This window comes from Ursus maritimus, unplaced genomic scaffold, assembly GCF_017311325.1.
Source record: "Ursus maritimus isolate PB19 unplaced genomic scaffold, ASM1731132v1 scaffold_22, whole genome shotgun sequence".
Classification (NCBI taxonomy): domain Eukaryota; kingdom Metazoa; phylum Chordata; class Mammalia; order Carnivora; family Ursidae; genus Ursus; species Ursus maritimus.
Window position 1 is genome coordinate 19,933,808 of NW_024424675.1, and position 16,948 is coordinate 19,950,755.

The window sequence follows — 16,948 nt, forward strand, 5'->3', positions numbered from 1 at the left end:
CTGTGTTGAGGGTCCCAGCAAAGACCCAGCACTGGCCGTATCGGACTGGCCTGAAGCCCGATTTTTTCCACTCCTTGAGGATCTCCACGCTGCCGTTCCAGTTCCGTGGGTCCAGGCCACCCGTGTAGTTGCCACTCCAATTCCCGGAGAGCACACCGTTTTCATCATTGCCGTTGACCTGGGCAAGAGGGGAGCCCCAGATGCATGAGCGGTGAGTTCAGGGGACAAGGTGGGGGAGATGAGGAAGGAAACCAGGGAGATGTCAAGTGGATTTTCTGTGTCTCCCCGGGTACTTTGGGGATGATAATTATAATAATGATCCTCTAGGGGTCTTGAACAGTTTATTAATTTAAAAGTGTTTTGCTTAACGGGCCTTGATCAATGGCCCCTAACCCATCTATCCATCCCGTGAGCAGGCTCACGTGGTAACCTGAAGCTCCACGGCTTGACACGGCAAGGCAGGGTCCGGACACCGGCCTGCCGGTGACTTCTTGCCAGGACTCATGGGCTCTCGTTGATTTTGACTTGGGAGTCCATGTTTTGAAACTCAATTTGGGGGTACTGGTCTTCTTCCAAGGTGCCTTCAGAATTTTAGCAGCTAACGTCTTGGAATGCATAAAGATGGAACATTGCTTTTCATTCATTCATTCATTCATTCATTCACTCACTCATTCATTCATTCAGCTGAAGGCCTGATTCTCGTATAAGCAGCCCAGGCAGGATGCAGTGTGGAACAGAGCGCCGGGTTAGGAATCAGGAGCCCTGAGTTGTGTTGTCTTTTGGAGACACATATTGTAATATTCACAGATGAAATGACATAATGTCTGGGATTTCTCAAATACTCTATAAAGGAGGGGGTCAGAGCTGAAACCAGACTGGCCCTGAGGAGGGGACCACAAAAGCTGGTGGTGGGTACCTGGGAGCTCGTTTTACCATTTCTTCTATTTTTGTGAAGGTCTGAGCTTTGCCACAATAAAAAGTTAAAAGAGAAAGAAAGGAGAAACCAGGTTCAAAGCCCAACTTTGCCATTGTCATCTGGGTGACTGTGGGCAGGTCATTTCACCTCTCTGGGCCTCCATTCTTCACCTTCCTTCCCATACAGGGAAAGTTAGAAACAAATGAGCTTCCAGGAGCTGAGTGTTCAAAGTTTATGAAACACAGACCAGCATGGATTCCAACCACCCAGTGAGAGGCCATGAGCCCTGCTCCCTGTAGCTTCGTGGGGCTTCACATGTGGTGAGGCCAATGAGAATAGCGTCTGGACACAGAAGGATCCTTGCCCAGCGGAGGCCGGGCCAGCCTTCCAGAGCCCCTCTGCGTGAGGGGTGCGCTCCTCCCCCCACTTCCAGCAAGGCCTGGGCTATAATCGCAGAATCAGGCAAGACGGGCCTTCTCCGAGATGGAAGATTACGTAGCCCATCCCATCTCCTGAGTCACAGGTGCTCCAGCCACCGAAGTGGTAATCAGCAGGTCATCTCTGGCTGAAAGCTGAGCATTTCAAAGCCCCGTACGGGCCATAATTAGCTCAAGGTCCAGCCCGACCAGGAGGCCTGGAGAGAGCAGCAGGGAGGTGAAGCTGAGGAACTTGGCACTGAGATAACCTGGTTTGTCCCCAGGGTCAGAGTGAGTCAGCAGCTGCTGGAGTCGATCGGCCTCCCCCACCCTCTTCTGGGCCTACGAGGCTAAGCCTCCCTTAACCTCGGCCTCAGCTCCAGCCCACCCCTTCCAGGCCACTCCATCTCCAAGGATCAGCCCAGGCCCCACTTCCTTGGTTCTTGCCCGTTGCCCCCATGGCTCTGCATTCCCTGGGCCACCCCCCACTCCTTTCCTGCCAGCCTGGTGTCAGCTTCCACTCTCACAGGAAGTCCTCTGGTTATCCGGCAGTCGGAAGATTGCTCCGATGTCTAACAACCTAACCGGCTCGTTAACTCAGATACGCTCCAACTTAAAAGGAAAGAGCCAGAGAAATGTGTAGGCCGTTAACAACAACAAAAAAATTAGAGAGTTCCGGGCCATGAGTTGCAGAGGCTTACACTACAAGAACTCTTTGACTTTCAGCTTTTTAATTCATAACTTTTGAGCAGGTAGAAACCACATTCAGACACTTTGCGAGGGAGGCCTTGTCCACACACTGAGTAGCGAGAGATAGACTCCTCCAGGACCCAGCGTGTGTGTGTGTGTGTGTGTGTGTGTGTGTGTGTGTGTGTGTGTGTTCGGGGAGGGGGCAGGTCTCACATGGAAGAACTGAGTGAATGCAAGAGGCCCTGGGCAGGCCGCTGGATGACTTGTTCTGGGCTGACTCAGAGGCTGTGTGCTGTGAACCAGTCCCTTCAGCTGCTCGGGTTTCCCCATCGAGATGCTGCGTGGCTCGGCCTGCTCCCAGGCTGACACGTGAGCCCGCTGCTGTCGGGGGGAGGGATCAAAGCAAAGGAGGTTCATACCTCAGGCTCACTTGGGAACTTAGCCTTTTCCCCAGGAGGCCCAGTGATGGAGCAGAGTTTCGGCTTTGAGTTCTCCTAGCCTGGTGGACACCAAAAGGGCAAGTTCCCTGATCTGAGAAAGGCCTCAAGAGAGAGAGGACAGGGCCTTGGAGGCAGGCAGACCTGGGTCCAGCGCGGCCTCTGTTGTTCACCCACCACGTGTCTGAGGCCAAGTCCTTTCATGTGTGCAAAGTGGGATGGTGATAGCACCGACTATATTTTATGAGGCTTCCATGAGATGACACGCGTAAGGAACACATGTATACCTAACCCATGGTTGAGTTCGATCTACGGTAACAATGGGTTATCATGGTTTTCCTATCACTCACCATCGCACTGAGCACTCGGCCGACGTATTTGGGGTCACTTCTGCGGGCCACGTCAGTAGCAGGGTCACGACGGAAATTCAGGCTGTGATCCAGGATCGAGAGGCAAATGTTCAGAATGCCTTCTTCGAACTGTTCAAAATGGGACCATATGTGATGATGAAGGAAATGACAAGGGTACAGGAGCTACACTGGTGAGAACCACAGGACCGACCTGGGGCCTTCCACTCTGCGGCCTCCGGGACAGAGAGCTCCCGAGGAGTAGCCGCCTGGCCCGGCCTCTAACCCGCAAACCCAGCCAGAGCCCTGGCTAGCCACCAGGCCCTGTGCCGAGGTCCCTACAGTGAAGGAGACTCCCTCACTGCCGTGGCCTCGGGAGCAAATCACATAGCCTGCTTGGGCCTCAGTTTCTCTATCTGCATAACAGGGAATCAGGCCAAGCTCATCTCAAAGTTCCATCTGGCTCTATGATCTTGAGAATATCATTTAGACTTCTGGGGAGCTAATTATAAAGATAAAATATCCCACTAAAAGAAGATTTTGAAGCCATTTTCCCCAAATAAGACTTATTTTTAGTCACCGTTTCTCAAACGGAAAAGGCCGCGTTTTCTGTTGCCTTAGGTTCTTGGCCTGTGCTGTTCCTTCTGCCTCCAGTGCTTTCCCCCAAGACATCTATCTAACTCCCTTGCCCTCCTTCAGGTTTCTGATGACAAGTTCTTTCCTCAGAGAGGCTTTTCCAGACCCCGCCATCAAAATTAACCTCCCTCCCACCCCGAGGTGCACCGCATGTCCTTACACATTTTTTTTTTCTTTTTTCTTCCTTCCAGTGAAATTTGGCCCCCAAACTCCAACATATAAAATATACAGCTGACTTGCTCTGGTTGACAACAGAATGGGATCGGGAGGCACCTGCTCTGTCCACCCCCTCCTGGAATAGCCAAGGCACCCCCCCCCCACCCTAACATCTTCACTTGTCTGCTAGAAAGAAGCAGCGGTGGAGGGAATCCCTGAATATTCTCTAGGGACTCAGAATGGGGGTCACGGTAATGAAGGACCAAGAGGCTATGGCTTTGAGAGGCCAGACGCTGCTACCAGGGAAGTTCGGTCATATTCTCACATGGAAAGAATAACAGGAAGTACGCCGTTGTCCTAAGTGGCTCTTCTAGGCCTTATCCTCGTCTGTGTATCATGGCACCAGTAAAAACCTCACTGTATTGATTCAGCTATCTATTTGTTTTGCCCAACTAGAGGGTGAGCCCCTCAAAGACAGAAAATGTGTCTTCTCCATTTTCTGTGTGAAGAAGTATGCAGCTGGGGCCTGGCACGTAGTAGGTGGTCAGTAAACATCTTCTGAATGAGAAAGTGAACGAATAGAAGGGCGGGCAAATAGAGTTGGGAACTTGCACTTCTCTGCAGAGCCAGCTGCAGAGCTTCTTGGGTCATAGGAACAGTATCCCCAGCCTCCTTGTGACCCTTTTACCTGTCCAAAGTTCCAGCCAACCATGCCGATTCGATTCGTGCTCCCCACGTAGATGATGCCGGCGTCTTCCTGCACGTACTCCTCTCTCTCAGCATGGTTATTCATAAAGACCCCATCCTCTGTTTGATACAAAAACCAGATGTCACGAACTAGAATCTTAGAGAGGACTGTAGAGACCAGTCCTCGTCCCGTTCCTGAGTACCGGCTTAGTAGCTGGAGCAAACGATACCTGCAGCCCTTCCCTCAACCTCCACTAAGGACTGTAGCCTTGAACTCTAATGCTTCCAACTCATACTGTGGAAGCTATGAACTTGAAAGAGAAGCTGGAAGACCTGAGGATCTGAAAATGAGACCCTAGGAGTGAGATGTTTGCCCTTCAGGCAGGAAGCTGTCTCCATGCTGTAGAATTGTATGGGGTCATTGTCCCTTATAAGTTATACCATAATATGCACTTTGTAAAAGCTCATGAGATCCCCACAATAGCCCCAGAGGAAATAGCAGGGTTTCCATTTAATGGTAAGGAATTTGCAGCTCGGAAGGACAGACTGACTGACCAGACTTACAGAGCTGGTTAGGCGGCAGAGCTTAACTCAGATCTATGGCTTCTGACTCCTGGCTTCTATGCTCTTTCCATTGCCCACAGACTTGCCCTAATCAAACTTGAGCCTGTAAAAATCATCCCTCCAGCTCCTTTCCATCGGTACTGCTTAGCTGATGGCCGCGAGTGGGGTTGGTTAGGTGCCCACCTGGCAACCAGGGGTTGAAGAGCAGTATGAACGTCCCAAGCTTCAGAATGAAGTCTTTGCCCCGGGAGGAGATCTGAGCACTCAGTGTGTACACTCCGACAGGTGCGTTGACAGGACTGGCCATGGAGATGGTCAGAATATTGTCCTGTTTGGACACGAGCTGGGCACTCCAGCCCCCATGGCTTGTCCCATTGGAGACTGGAAACACAGCCTTTGTCCTGGCCGACTCTGAGGGGTAAGGCCCTGTAACAGAAGACAGAGGACAATGAGAACAAAGGAGTGGTGGCCAGACTGTGGGGAGCGATCGGGTCCCAATACAACCACAGGGGCGCTTTGCGGGGGGACATCATCCACGGAAGCACCACATGGTGACTCGGGAAGAAACCAGAGAGACCGCGTGGGCCAAAGCTCTCTGGATTCGAAGAGTAGGACTCTCGGGCTCCCAGACGGGCCAAAACTTGCCCAAGGTCACACCAAGTCCACGGCAGGGCTGGGTTGGAGGCCAGAGCCTAGTGACCCCAATGTCACACCACCTCTTGGATGCACAGTCCCAGAGGGCTGCTCAGGTGTGTGTTGGGGGCAGCGGTGAGCAGGTACCTGTGGAGACGATAAAACCCAGGCTTTCTCCATCGCCAAGACCTCGGTTCAAGCTAAATGAGAAACTGAAGGACTGGCCTCTGCGCAAGATGAGCTCCCGGCTGGAGAACCTGTCTGTGTGATGTGCCTGCCGGTTGGAGGTCGCCTGCCAGTTGACACTCTGGAGTTCTAAAGCTGTAAGACAGAAGCGGGGACCTGAGGTCCTGGAAGGCAACGGATGGTGGCGTGGGGAAAGGTGTACGTTACCACAAGGACAGCTTTTGGGTGGCGCTAGTTGGGGAAGAGCCAGCCTTCTAGGACGAATTACATTAAACTTCAGAGACCTTGACTGAGCGTAGCAAGCACTTCGTAACCTATTCCCCATGCTGCCCGTCCAGGCAGCCGGCCCTCTGCACGCACTACTGCTGAGACTACCTTCCCCTCCACTTGGTCACCTGTCACTTGGCCCTTAAGGCCCTAAGGCCACGTGCTCAGCGTAGCTTCACCCAAACAGCCAGGAGAACCATGCAACCAGCTCGGTGTGAGCACCTCGTGTTGCGTTAGCATCATTACTTTGTGGGTGGGGGGCTCAGATAGGACTGGGAGGAGGCTGTGTCTCTCAAATCCGCCACCCACCAAAGGAGAAGCTTGCTTGCTTTTTCCCTTTGGACCTGCCCAGACACCAAGTGCTTTTTACCCACTCCAGTATCCAGCAAGCCCTTACTCGTGTATTCTTTACTTTCTCTCGATGCACAATCCCTGGGTGTCGGCTGGGCCTCTGCTGCTGGCTGGGGAGAATAGCATGACCCCGAGGAGCATTTCTAGGCCTAGAGATCGGGTGGTCACTGGCCTGGAGGGGACTTTCAGGTGCTCCCTGGCAAGAGCAGTGTATAGGAACCAGTCAAAGCCCCATGAGATCGCTGGATAAGACCCTGAGGACCAACACCTTGAGCCTCCCCCCACCCCACCCCAGATTCTTCTTATGTGATTGTGGAGATAACTGAGAAGGGTTTATGACAGACTCGGGGATGTAGAAGGAGGGCAGCCTAGATAAACCTTCTGAGAAATGGTATTCCTTCAAGTGGCATTTGAGATGTTCTATCGCCCTTCCTCTGCAAACCCAACTGGATTCTGGCTTTATGATGGGAGTGTGGTGACACGTCCCAGGGCCGGGCAGAACTTTTTTTTTTATGTGTGTCTCTCTCTTTCCATCAGAATGCGCCTTCTTGATCTTCCTATGCTGATGCCTAGCACATTGTTTGATTGCGTTAGGACAAGTAGACAGACAAATGGACGACGGAATAAATGAACAAATAAAGACTCATCACGTGATGACCACTATGACTAGTGCTCATAATTGAACCCACAAGGAAAGGTGAGTATGGGGCATTCACTCAATAAACACACACAGACTACCTTTTATTTGTAGGACACTACATCAGTGCAACGTTGGAGGCGTGAACATGTATGAAAAGTGGTTTTAACCCTCAAAGAGCTTTAGCCGTGGGTAAGACAAGCGGGAATGAAGGATGCAATGGGGTAAGTCCACTGTCCCCCGGTAAAAGGTACCTAGGAGAGGCAGGCAGAAAAGAATCCCTTTCAGTTGTGGGGATCAGAAAAGATTCATTGCAACTGCCAGGTCTTGAAGAGAGTTTTGTTAGATGCAGAGGCAGCAGCCCACATCCCAGGACATAGGGAGAGAATCCCAAGGCAGGGTAAGCAGGTGTGTTTGGCTACTGCAGAGGCTCTGCACCCAAGAGAAAGGTGAGGTGGGAGAGAGTGGGGCTCCAGGGCAGGCCTGGGGCTGGGGCCTCCCACCCAAGCAGCGGGGGAGATGGGCAGAGGCTCCTCATTGATCCTCTCTCAAGCGAAATGCAGACTGTCTGGGGTGGTGAGTAAAGACTGCTGCTGGAGAGGGGGTTCAGGGAGTGATCTTGCCACCAGCTCGTTCACATCTGCCATTCATTCATTCATTCATTCATTCATTCATTCATTCAACAGAAAAGTATTGAAAAATTAAGTGATAAGCTTTTGCACAAACCAAGGGAAATGAAAACATTCATGCAATCAACAAGTATCTATTGAGTAAAAGGAGAGCAGAGAGAAGATTAACGTTTCTGTGCATAAATATTGAATGGTGACAGCCCAGATCTGACCCCGTGTAACTGGGCAAACATCGAGCTCTCCATGGCTTGCAGAGAGCTAGCTTGTTAGTTGCGTGGTCTTTCTAGGGCAATGGTCCCATCGTTTTCAACCCTTGTCTCCTACCAACTTGCTTACTACCTTCCGCTCATCCCTGCTAGTTGTGATCTGGGACAGCTTTACTCTCTGTCTTGTTTTAGAAAAAAGAAGAGACCTGGGGCACATGTAGCCTCAGATCATATGAGTCTCCAGAGATTCCTCACCCCCCCAACCCCAAAAGGAAGCGTGCCTTTCTCCCCTATGTGAAGCTCACTACTTTAGACCATAAACTTTTTGAGAGCAGAAGGTATGTCCCCAGATAGCCCTCGGGCAAGCACAGGGATAGGGAAAGAGGGGTTCCATGTCTGTAGCTGGCATCGGGCTCCCCTCCAACACGCCCACCTCCTGCTTTGCTGCACCAAAAGTTGTGCTAAGTTTCTAGTGGGGGCTTCTTCCTTTCTTCCCAGAAACCAACGGCTTGCTCGTAGGGAACATGACAAAGAAAAGGCTGAGCTGCAGGGGCTTTGGCTGCAGAGACGCTGGAAGGAGATGAGGAGCCCTGTGCCCCAGGAGGTGAGACTCCGCACAGAGTGACTGTGATGGTCATCTCCGCATTTCCTGACACCAAGCATGAGCCCTGGCATGAAGGAGCCAAGCTTCCCATGAGAGCACTTGTGGGATACACAAGGCTTCTCTGAGCTACAAGGTGAGGAGAAGCAGGTCTCACATTTGACATCAGTCAACTGCATGTCAACTGTTATTAACAATATACAGAGCGCTTGGCATATATCATGGCTGGAACCCTTATACAAATGGAAAACTGATGCTCAGGGGGATAAATGTCTTATTTGAAGTCATATACCCAGTAACAGGCAGAGCCAGGTTCTGAACCCAGGTCTTACCGGGGCACTCTCCTGTTGCTGTGGTCTCCGGTTCTCTGCCTAGAAGGGGGACCCATGTAGGACCTTCAGTCCAGAAGTTACCCACGTGGTGAGTGGACCTCACTATGCGTTACCCTCCTGGCTGCCATTTGTATTCTGACAAAGAGGAGAGAGTGAGCACCTGGAAGAGAAACGTGTTCCGAAAGGGCATTCATTCTACATGGCAGGTGGACAAAAGGGGAGCAGCCTGTTCCTACATCCCTGAGTGGGATGGGCGGGTTGAGTGCATGCTCATAAAGCCTCTGGTGTGAGGGGCGTCTGGGTGGCTCAGTCGTTAAGTGTCTGCCTTTGGCTCAGGTCTTGATCCCAGGGTCCTGGGATTGAGCCCCACATCGGGCTCCCTGCTCAGCGGGAAGCCTGCTTCCCCCTCTCCCACTGCCCCCCGCTTGTGTTCCCTCTCTTGCTGTCTCTCTCTCTGTCAAATAAATAAACAAAATCTTTAAAAATAAAATAAAATAAAGCCTCTGGTGTGGTTTCGGAAACCTTTCTGCTTCCATGGCTGTCCCCTTCGGTCACTGTCCCTTCAGTCACTGTCCTGTCTCTGAACCCTAGGACTGGCTCTGCCAGCCCCCAAATCAAGGATCTGATGGTCCTGTCTGTGGATTTCTTAGTTTCCTTTGCTCTGCCCACCCCCCCACCCTTTAGCATAACAGTAATCACAGCCCCCTCCGCCAGAGTGTAAGGGAAGGGAAGGGCAGGGAAAGGCAGGGAGTGGGGGCGGGGGACAGGAGAAGTAAGTTTCTTCTCCAGTTTATAACCTCATGGATGTTTATGAGCCTCAGGGCTGTATTCTGCCCCTGTCTGGATGGAAGGAAAGGAGAAAGGGAGAGTTGCATGACTCCTACAATTGACTTATGAACATACACTCTTAAAAAACATCAGAGGGAAAGAAACCTTGGAGACAGAGCATATACTCCCAGTCTGATTCTGGATGTGAGCACATGGAGGCCCGGAGTGTGGCTTGCCCACGGTGGGACATCCCTGGACTCTCCTCCCAGTGTTCTCGCATTTCCATGCCACCTCCTGAGTCACTGCTTAGCTCCAGGGTCAGGCCTGGGGCCATTTCTCCAATTCTGTTCCCTGAGAATATCGGTGCCACCCGCGGTCCCAGCATGGCAGAGACCACTAAGTATCTATCCCGATATTCCATCGCCCCTTCTTTCTTGGTAATAAAAGCCCCCATATAACTGGGCACTGCATTTCCCAGGCTCCCCTGCAGCCAGGGGGTCATGGGAATGAGTTCTGGCCAATGACCTGTAGGCCGAAATGACATAGCTGCCGGGAAACCTCTTTTTTTTCCCTTAATTGAGCTAAAATTCACAGAACATCCAATTTACCATTTCAGCCGTTTTAAAGTGTACGATTCGGGGCATATAGTCGTGCACAATGCTGTGAAACCATCACCGTGGTCTGGTTTCAGATCTGCTCATCACCCCCATTAGTGGTCATTCCCCATCCCCCCCGCAACCACGAGCCTGTTTCTGTTGCCATGGGTTTGCCTGTTCTGCACATTTCAGATAGAAGGAACCACACAGCTCTGCGGCCTTCAGGGCTGGTTTCTTTCACTTAGTGTAATGTTCTCAAGGTTCATCCACGTGACAGCGTTTATCAGAGCTCATTCCTGCTTACGGCTACACCCGATTCTGTTAGATGGCTGTAACGGATTTTGTTAAGCCATTCATCCATCGAGAGACATTTGAGTTGTTTCTACCTTTTGGCTCTTGGGAAGAGTGTCGCTAAGAATGTCCTTAGGCGAGTATTTGTTTGAATACCTGTTTTTTATTCCTTTGAGGACACTTCTTTTTAAAAACGGTTGGCAAATGCCCTTAATCTGCTTCCCTCCCTCTTCTTCCCTCCTGCTGCCTGGAGTGTGGGTGTGATGTGGCCCGAGGCCCAGATCTGAGTCCATGCTGGCCCATCCCCTGGGGAACGCAGACTGGGACCCTGGACAGAGTCGGGCCCTTGGGATGTGTGCAGCGGCCTCACCCGCCCAGAACGGCCCACATCTAGACCTATTGCTTAAGAAAGAAGCAAGCTTCTGTCTTGTTTCTCCAAGCCATGGCTGTTTGGGAGTTCACGGTCATTCATAACCCAACCTAATCCCATATACCTGAAAAGTAACTCCCTCCCACTCAGTCTGTGGTCCACCTTTGGCAGAGATAAGACGAGAAGCACAGAACAGATTCCAGACTGTGTTAGGAGTCAGCTGTCTGTCTTTATCAGCCTGGCTCTATAACTGAACCACCGGCCGCGGATAGGACAGCAGCAGACTGGGGTTGCCTGGTGTGCCCCTGGGGCTTGCACGTCCTGTTCCCAGGGGACCACACCATCCAGCTGCTGGCAGGTGGTCCAAACGACGTAACTGAGAACTCCAGCGCCTGGGTCTTCGCCACCTGCCCAGACCCTATTCCCCATGTCCCCTCTCTAGACAGATTTTTATCTTACAGATTTCTAGAGCTAATTAGGGCTGATATACTAAAAATCGTCTAACCAAGTGTCTTCAAGCATTTTGTTAGAAACCACAGTAAGAAATTAAGAGTGTTGAAATACATGGGTCTATAACAGATACAGAGTTTCACAAAACAACACTAACTTTTACTCTGTACAATGTACTGATATTTTCTCTTCTACTACTTTTTTTTTTTTTTTGATTGCTGGTCACAATCCACTAAACTGATTTTACAATCTTCTAACGAGTGACAACTGGCAGCTTGAAAAAAACAGTGATGTAATCTGATATTCTCATATTTCAGGAGGAGTACTGAAGCAGAGCGTGGCCCAGAAACTAGGTCTGGAATCCTGGTCACTGAGGGGCTGTGAGCCATTCCCAGTTCTCCCTCCTCTCCCTGCCTCTCCCCTCCGGGCACCTGGGACACCCCTAGCTCCTGGCCAGTCCCCCTACTGGCCCCAGGCACACAGGGTTTTCCTCCCAGATCTCAGCTCTCTTGAGCCTGGGCCGTTTCCCTATGTTCTCCCCCCATGTTCAGACATGTTCGATCCCCGAGCAGCATGGGGAATAGAGTTTCTTGGCACCCACCCAGGTGGTGGGGAAGATGGGGTTCCATTGGCAGCTGAGCGAGGCCCCCTGGGGTCATGTGGAATGAGCTCTGGACTGGTGGTCTGAAGGGCCTCGGGCCTCGGGTGAGCTCTTATCTCTGGATGACACTTTCTCCATCTGTAGAAGGGGACAGTGAGACCGGGACATCCTCCCTGGTAGGGTTATTATCGGGATCCCATCACTAACGCCTGGGCCCCCAGAAGTGGGGGTGAGGGGGATAAATCCCTTGGGATCCCATACAGAATGCCAATAGCAACACAGGATAGAGGAGGGTTTGAGCTTCTTAATGGGCTGTCATTGAGGACCTCAGACGGGCCAGGCACAGTGCATCTTACCTGCGTTATGTCCCTCCATAGTGACAAAAACCCTATGATGTCGTTATCCCCATGTAACGGATGACAGATCTGAAAGTCCAGTCGCGTGATGTCACTTGCCCATAGCCCACGCTCAGGCAGATCCTGGACCCAAGCCCAGACTGGAAGCCAGTTTTGCTGACTACACATGACTCCGAGCTGCAGCCCCGCAGCCAGCTAAGGTGACTGGGGAGTCAATGACCTGGGCACGGTTCCAGGAAGCTGTCACAGAGAAAGAGCCACCTGTAGCCTACTCCCTGCCTTGACATGATGTGGTCAGGGTGAGGGGAAGGAAGAAGGACTCCTTGGCCCCTTTACTTCCAAAGAGAGGTCCAAAGCTCCTGAACCAGGGGTTCTCCACCCTGACTGCACAGAAGAGTCATCTGGAGAGTGTGATGGTGGCCTGAGCCCCTTCCTAGACCCCCTCAATTAGAGTCTCACGCACAGGGTCAGCATTGGTGGTTTTCGTCCTTTGGTTTAACTTCCCTGGTGATGCTAATAGGCAGGCAGGACTGAGAATCCCTACCTTAAGCCTAGTCACCGTCTTACACACATCAGCACCCTCTCCCACCAACTGTCTCGCCGGAGCCCCCTGAAGCTCTGGGAGGGAGGTCGGGGGAAATCACGGAGGAGGAAACGAAGCTACGAGCAGGAAAGGCAGACACTTTCTGATCCCATCCCTCAGCCCCTACCAGAAACCCTGGGGCCTTGTTCCCTCCACTCCTAAGCGATGGGGAAAAGAATTTCCTGGGCTCACACCCCAGGCCGGCATGCGGGCCCTGGGGAGCACCATTGCCCCATGTGTGGATCTGGCCCAGCAGGGTGGAGACAGACGGAGAGATTATGGGAGGTGAGGAGAAACAGCACACCGGCAAGAACTGGGGCTGAGAAGGGGCTGGTGAGGGGGTCGGAGGGGGAGAGGGTCCTGGAAAGTCCTCCTTGATTAAAACCTGGACTTTATCTCATGGGGTTTTCTTCAGACCCCAAGGCAGTGAGAGAACAGGCTCATGAAAGAAGTTTCCAAGTAATAATAAGCTATGTGGCCCGAGTGCCTATGAAGTAGATACTAAAAGAGCCCCGTTTTATTTTATTTAGATTTATGTATTTTAGAGAGCGAGATATAGTACAAATGGGGGGGGGAGAGAGAATCTTCAAGCAGACGCCCCACTAAGGGTGGAGCCCAACGCAGGGCTTGATCCCATGACCCTGAGATCCTGACCTAAGCCGACTTGGAGAGTCGGACACCTAACTGCCAGAGCCCCCCAGGTGCCCCTAAAGCAGCCTCATTTTCGAGATGAGGAACCTGAGACGCCGGGTTACGTAGCCTGCCCAAGGTCACTCAGCTGGTAGGGACAGCGCTGAGGGTCAGCCCCCGGCACATCCGAGGACGTGCACTTGTAACCCTGCGTCTGCTCTACCCCCGTGTGGAATCCTGGCAGCGAAAGTGGAACCCCAGGCAGCCCTTGCTGCAGGGGGAGGCAGCCGCTGGCGGGGGCAGGGAGCCCGGGCTGCCCCAGGTGACAGGAAGCTGGGCGGGGTGGGGGGCTGAGACAGGGAAGGGGCTGAGCGGCTGAGTGGCTATAGCCCGAGCCCCTGAGCTGCAGGGGTGAGCTGCCTGCAGAGGGGGTCTAGGTGTTGCTCTGGTCCAGGGGCTGAGACAGGAAGCCAGTGCCCCCGGCAAGGAGAGCGCTGCACGCTCCTGGGTTTACAGACGGGGGCAGGACCCCAGGAGGCTTTCCCGGCTGCTCCCACAGCAGCAAGAGCCGCCCGTGTCCCAGCTCCAAGGAAAAATAAGTTGGGGCCGACCCACAGCCCCGAATGGCACAGGTCCTCTGTTAACTGGGCACGAGGCCGGGGAAGGTGTGTGCTCTGCCCAGTAAAGCAGTTGGGCAAGAAAAGCTCACCGCCCCGGGGGGCAGAGGGTTAGTCCCCAGAACGGAGGTCCTGGCCTTCCCCCCACCCCCGGTGTGGACCCTGAGGACTCTGCCTCTGACTCGGGGCCCCCAAGTGGCTTTGGGGGTGGGGAACAAGGCTCCCCCTCCACGGTGGGCCCCAGGATGCCGTGCCACTTTGTGCAGAGGGCTGCCAGCCACACCCTCCTCCGTCACCGTCAGCCCCACCACCGCCCAGGCTGCTCTCTCCAGCTGGAGACGAATGCCTCAGCCCCTGCTGATTCCAACTAGAACCTGAAGTTAGGAGCAGGACTCAGAGTCCTTCCAACCAGCACCCATGGGACCCTGCTGGTCCCCTGGCTCACACCTGCCAGCCCACCCACATTCATTTTCCTGTTCCCCGTGCCCCAAACACTCCTCACTCCACGAGGCTCCTGACCAGGCCTAACTCATTGTCCGTGACCAAACGCCATCTGCTTCCCAGGGTCTCCCCCAGCCCAAACCCTGGCTGAGCCTAATGTCCTCCTCCCCTCGGCCCCCACAGTGCTGGGTTCGGGTTTGCAAGGCAGGCGAACGACAGTCCGTCTTGCGGGTCACTTGCCTGTGAACTGGTGTTCCAAGCACGGTCAGGCTGGAGCTCACTGAGGGCAGAGACTACAGCTTGTATATCTGCGTCCCCCACTGCGCCCGCCGTGGCTCCTTCCCCTATGTCCTGCGCGTAAAATTCACTCATTCAAGAAACATCTTCTGAGCACTGCCTGGCTGAGTGACGTGGTGCTGAGCTAGGAACGGCGTGCGTGACAACGTGACAAATTGAGGGGAATGAAGGTATCCACCTGTCTCTCCCCTGCATTTTTAAAAGTTGATCTTTTTTCTAACTGGTTAGTGTCTACACCCTGTCATGACTTTAGGCCATATCTGGTTGATTTAGATGTTAAGCTCTTAGAGCTCAACGTCTCTACAAGTCACGGGCACTGACATGCTGCGTGTGGCTGTGGCATGGTCTCGCCGCGAGCGGGCTATTTGGGGGGTCCCTGCAGGGCCTGTGGGGTGATGGCCGTGCACTCACCCCTGGGGTGAGCGCGTGCCGGGGCCCAGGCTCCCTTCCCCTGGTTTCCTCTCATGGCGAGAGCGGTCAGTACCAGAAGGAGCCCAGAGTCTGTCGACTCCAGGCCTCGCATCTTGCAAACGGGAACCTGGGGCGTGGTGATGTCAAGGAACAGAAAGGCAGCTGGGAAGAGAACTCAAATGAGAAACCAAGGTCAGTGCTGTTTTCCCGCGTCCCAGATGTCACATGTGCTCATCTCCGAGCTCAGCTCTGGTAACAGGACAGTGGAAAGGGCACTGCAGGGACCTCGTCTGGGCTCTGCTCCCAGCTTCCTGTGTGACCCCGGGGAAGCCTGCCCACCGGAGGGAGGGAGATGGCCTAGGTGACGCTGACATCCCCTCGTGCTAACGTCTGTGGGGTCCAGAGCTCTTGTTAGCAATCCGGCAAGAATGCATGTTCCCAGGAGGCAATGGGGAACGGAGGAGGGGCTCGTGTTTGCAGCCCCCCTGCCCTGGGCTTTGGGATTACCGAAGTCACCAGCACTCGCCTTTTGCATCATGCTGAAGGGCTTCCGTGGCAAACCTTCCCAAGGTTCTAACTACCATTCACGATATTTTACAGGAGGGTTGACTCATGCCCTGTTTGGGTTTGGCGTCGCTGTCAACCCACGAGGCTGAGCACCCCTGACAGGCAGTAATTAGCACGCTGCCCAGCAGGGGCACCAGCTAACGAGAGCCCAGATCCTCGGCAGTAACCACAGGGCCAGAGAACCCGTACTCACTGTAGCTCTTTCCCACCCCCTCCCCCACCCCGGTGCTGCTCGAAGGGACAGCCCCACAGCACACCTGCTCCTTCTGCCACGCGGGAGATTTCAGCTCATCAAGTTGCTTTCAAAGAGCCTGCAGTGCTTCCGGATGTGTGGTTTACTTAGGAACATTCCAGCTGTGCTAATGATTTTTTTTAAATCAACTTACATGCTGTCACTCTCACTCTCCCTTGTAGCGCTGAGACGTGCTTTTCTTTGCCTGCGTTACTGACGGCTGGAACAATTGCATTGAGAAACAGGGGAAGCAGGTCTCATCCGGCTTGAAAAGGTGGGACTTGTCCATCTGTCTAAGGGACCTGATGTCCAGCAGGGAGGAATACCCTGCCCCTTACTCGGGTCTACATTCCAAACTTGTTCTTCCCCTGGAATCAGCGCTGGAGGGACGAGGCGGCCCCTGAGAAAGAGGCGCCTGCAAATACCATCCTTCAGTACTAAGGTGTCGCCTTCAGAGCCCCGGGGCAGCTGTCCCGAGCCGAACACGGATGGGCCTCTCAGGCTGGCCCCGGTGGTGGTGGGGGGAAGCCCGGGCTTCCAGCAAGGACCTGGAGGGAAGATGCCATGAACTCACCCGTCATGTTCGCCTTCCTCTGCCTCTTCTGTGGGAATGGCCCGGACAGACGGATGGAAGGTGTAGTGAGAAGGCTGGGGATGTCCTTACCATTTATAGCAGCCTCTCCTACACATCTCATTAGAATTCTAATGAGGTGGGCGAGGCACCAGGTCATTCCTGTAGTGCCTGTAAACGTTTCACTTACGACATACTTGTCACCCAATGGAAGGTCATCCTGCTTGGGCAAGACCAGCTTGGGCAGGAGAAGGGAGATAAGAAATGCCAGGGGTTTGCTTTTGTGATTTTTTTTTTAAGATGCACTTCCTGGATTGTAGAGTTTAGGAAATGATGTCATGCTCAATGTACCTTGTCCAGAACTGGTGCTAAGACGTCCTCGGGGAGGTCAAAGGGATGTTTCTACAGAACCCAGGAGCAGAAAACGGCCTGGTCCTTTCTGCACGTACACAGTGTTGGTGTTTTCTGCTTGTACA

General features: G+C 53.2%; 1 protein-coding gene across 1 annotated transcript in view; it reads right to left on the reverse strand.

The window, feature by feature from the left end:
- TGM3 (transglutaminase 3) overlaps positions 1-16,482 on the reverse strand; it is a 39,006-nt gene extending 22,524 nt beyond the window's left edge. The window contains exons 1-7 of the mRNA XM_008703422.2: positions 16,476-16,482; positions 13,462-13,573; positions 5,630-5,922; positions 5,033-5,275; positions 4,287-4,405; positions 2,810-2,938; positions 1-178 (exon numbers count right to left, since the gene is read on the reverse strand). Of these exons, the coding sequence (XP_008701644.2) occupies positions 1-178; positions 2,810-2,938; positions 4,287-4,405; positions 5,033-5,275; positions 5,630-5,922; positions 13,462-13,573; positions 16,476-16,482 (1,081 nt within the window). The remainder of the gene's footprint in view (positions 179-2,809; positions 2,939-4,286; positions 4,406-5,032; positions 5,276-5,629; positions 5,923-13,461; positions 13,574-16,475) is intronic.
- Positions 16,483-16,948: the final 466 nt, after the last annotated feature.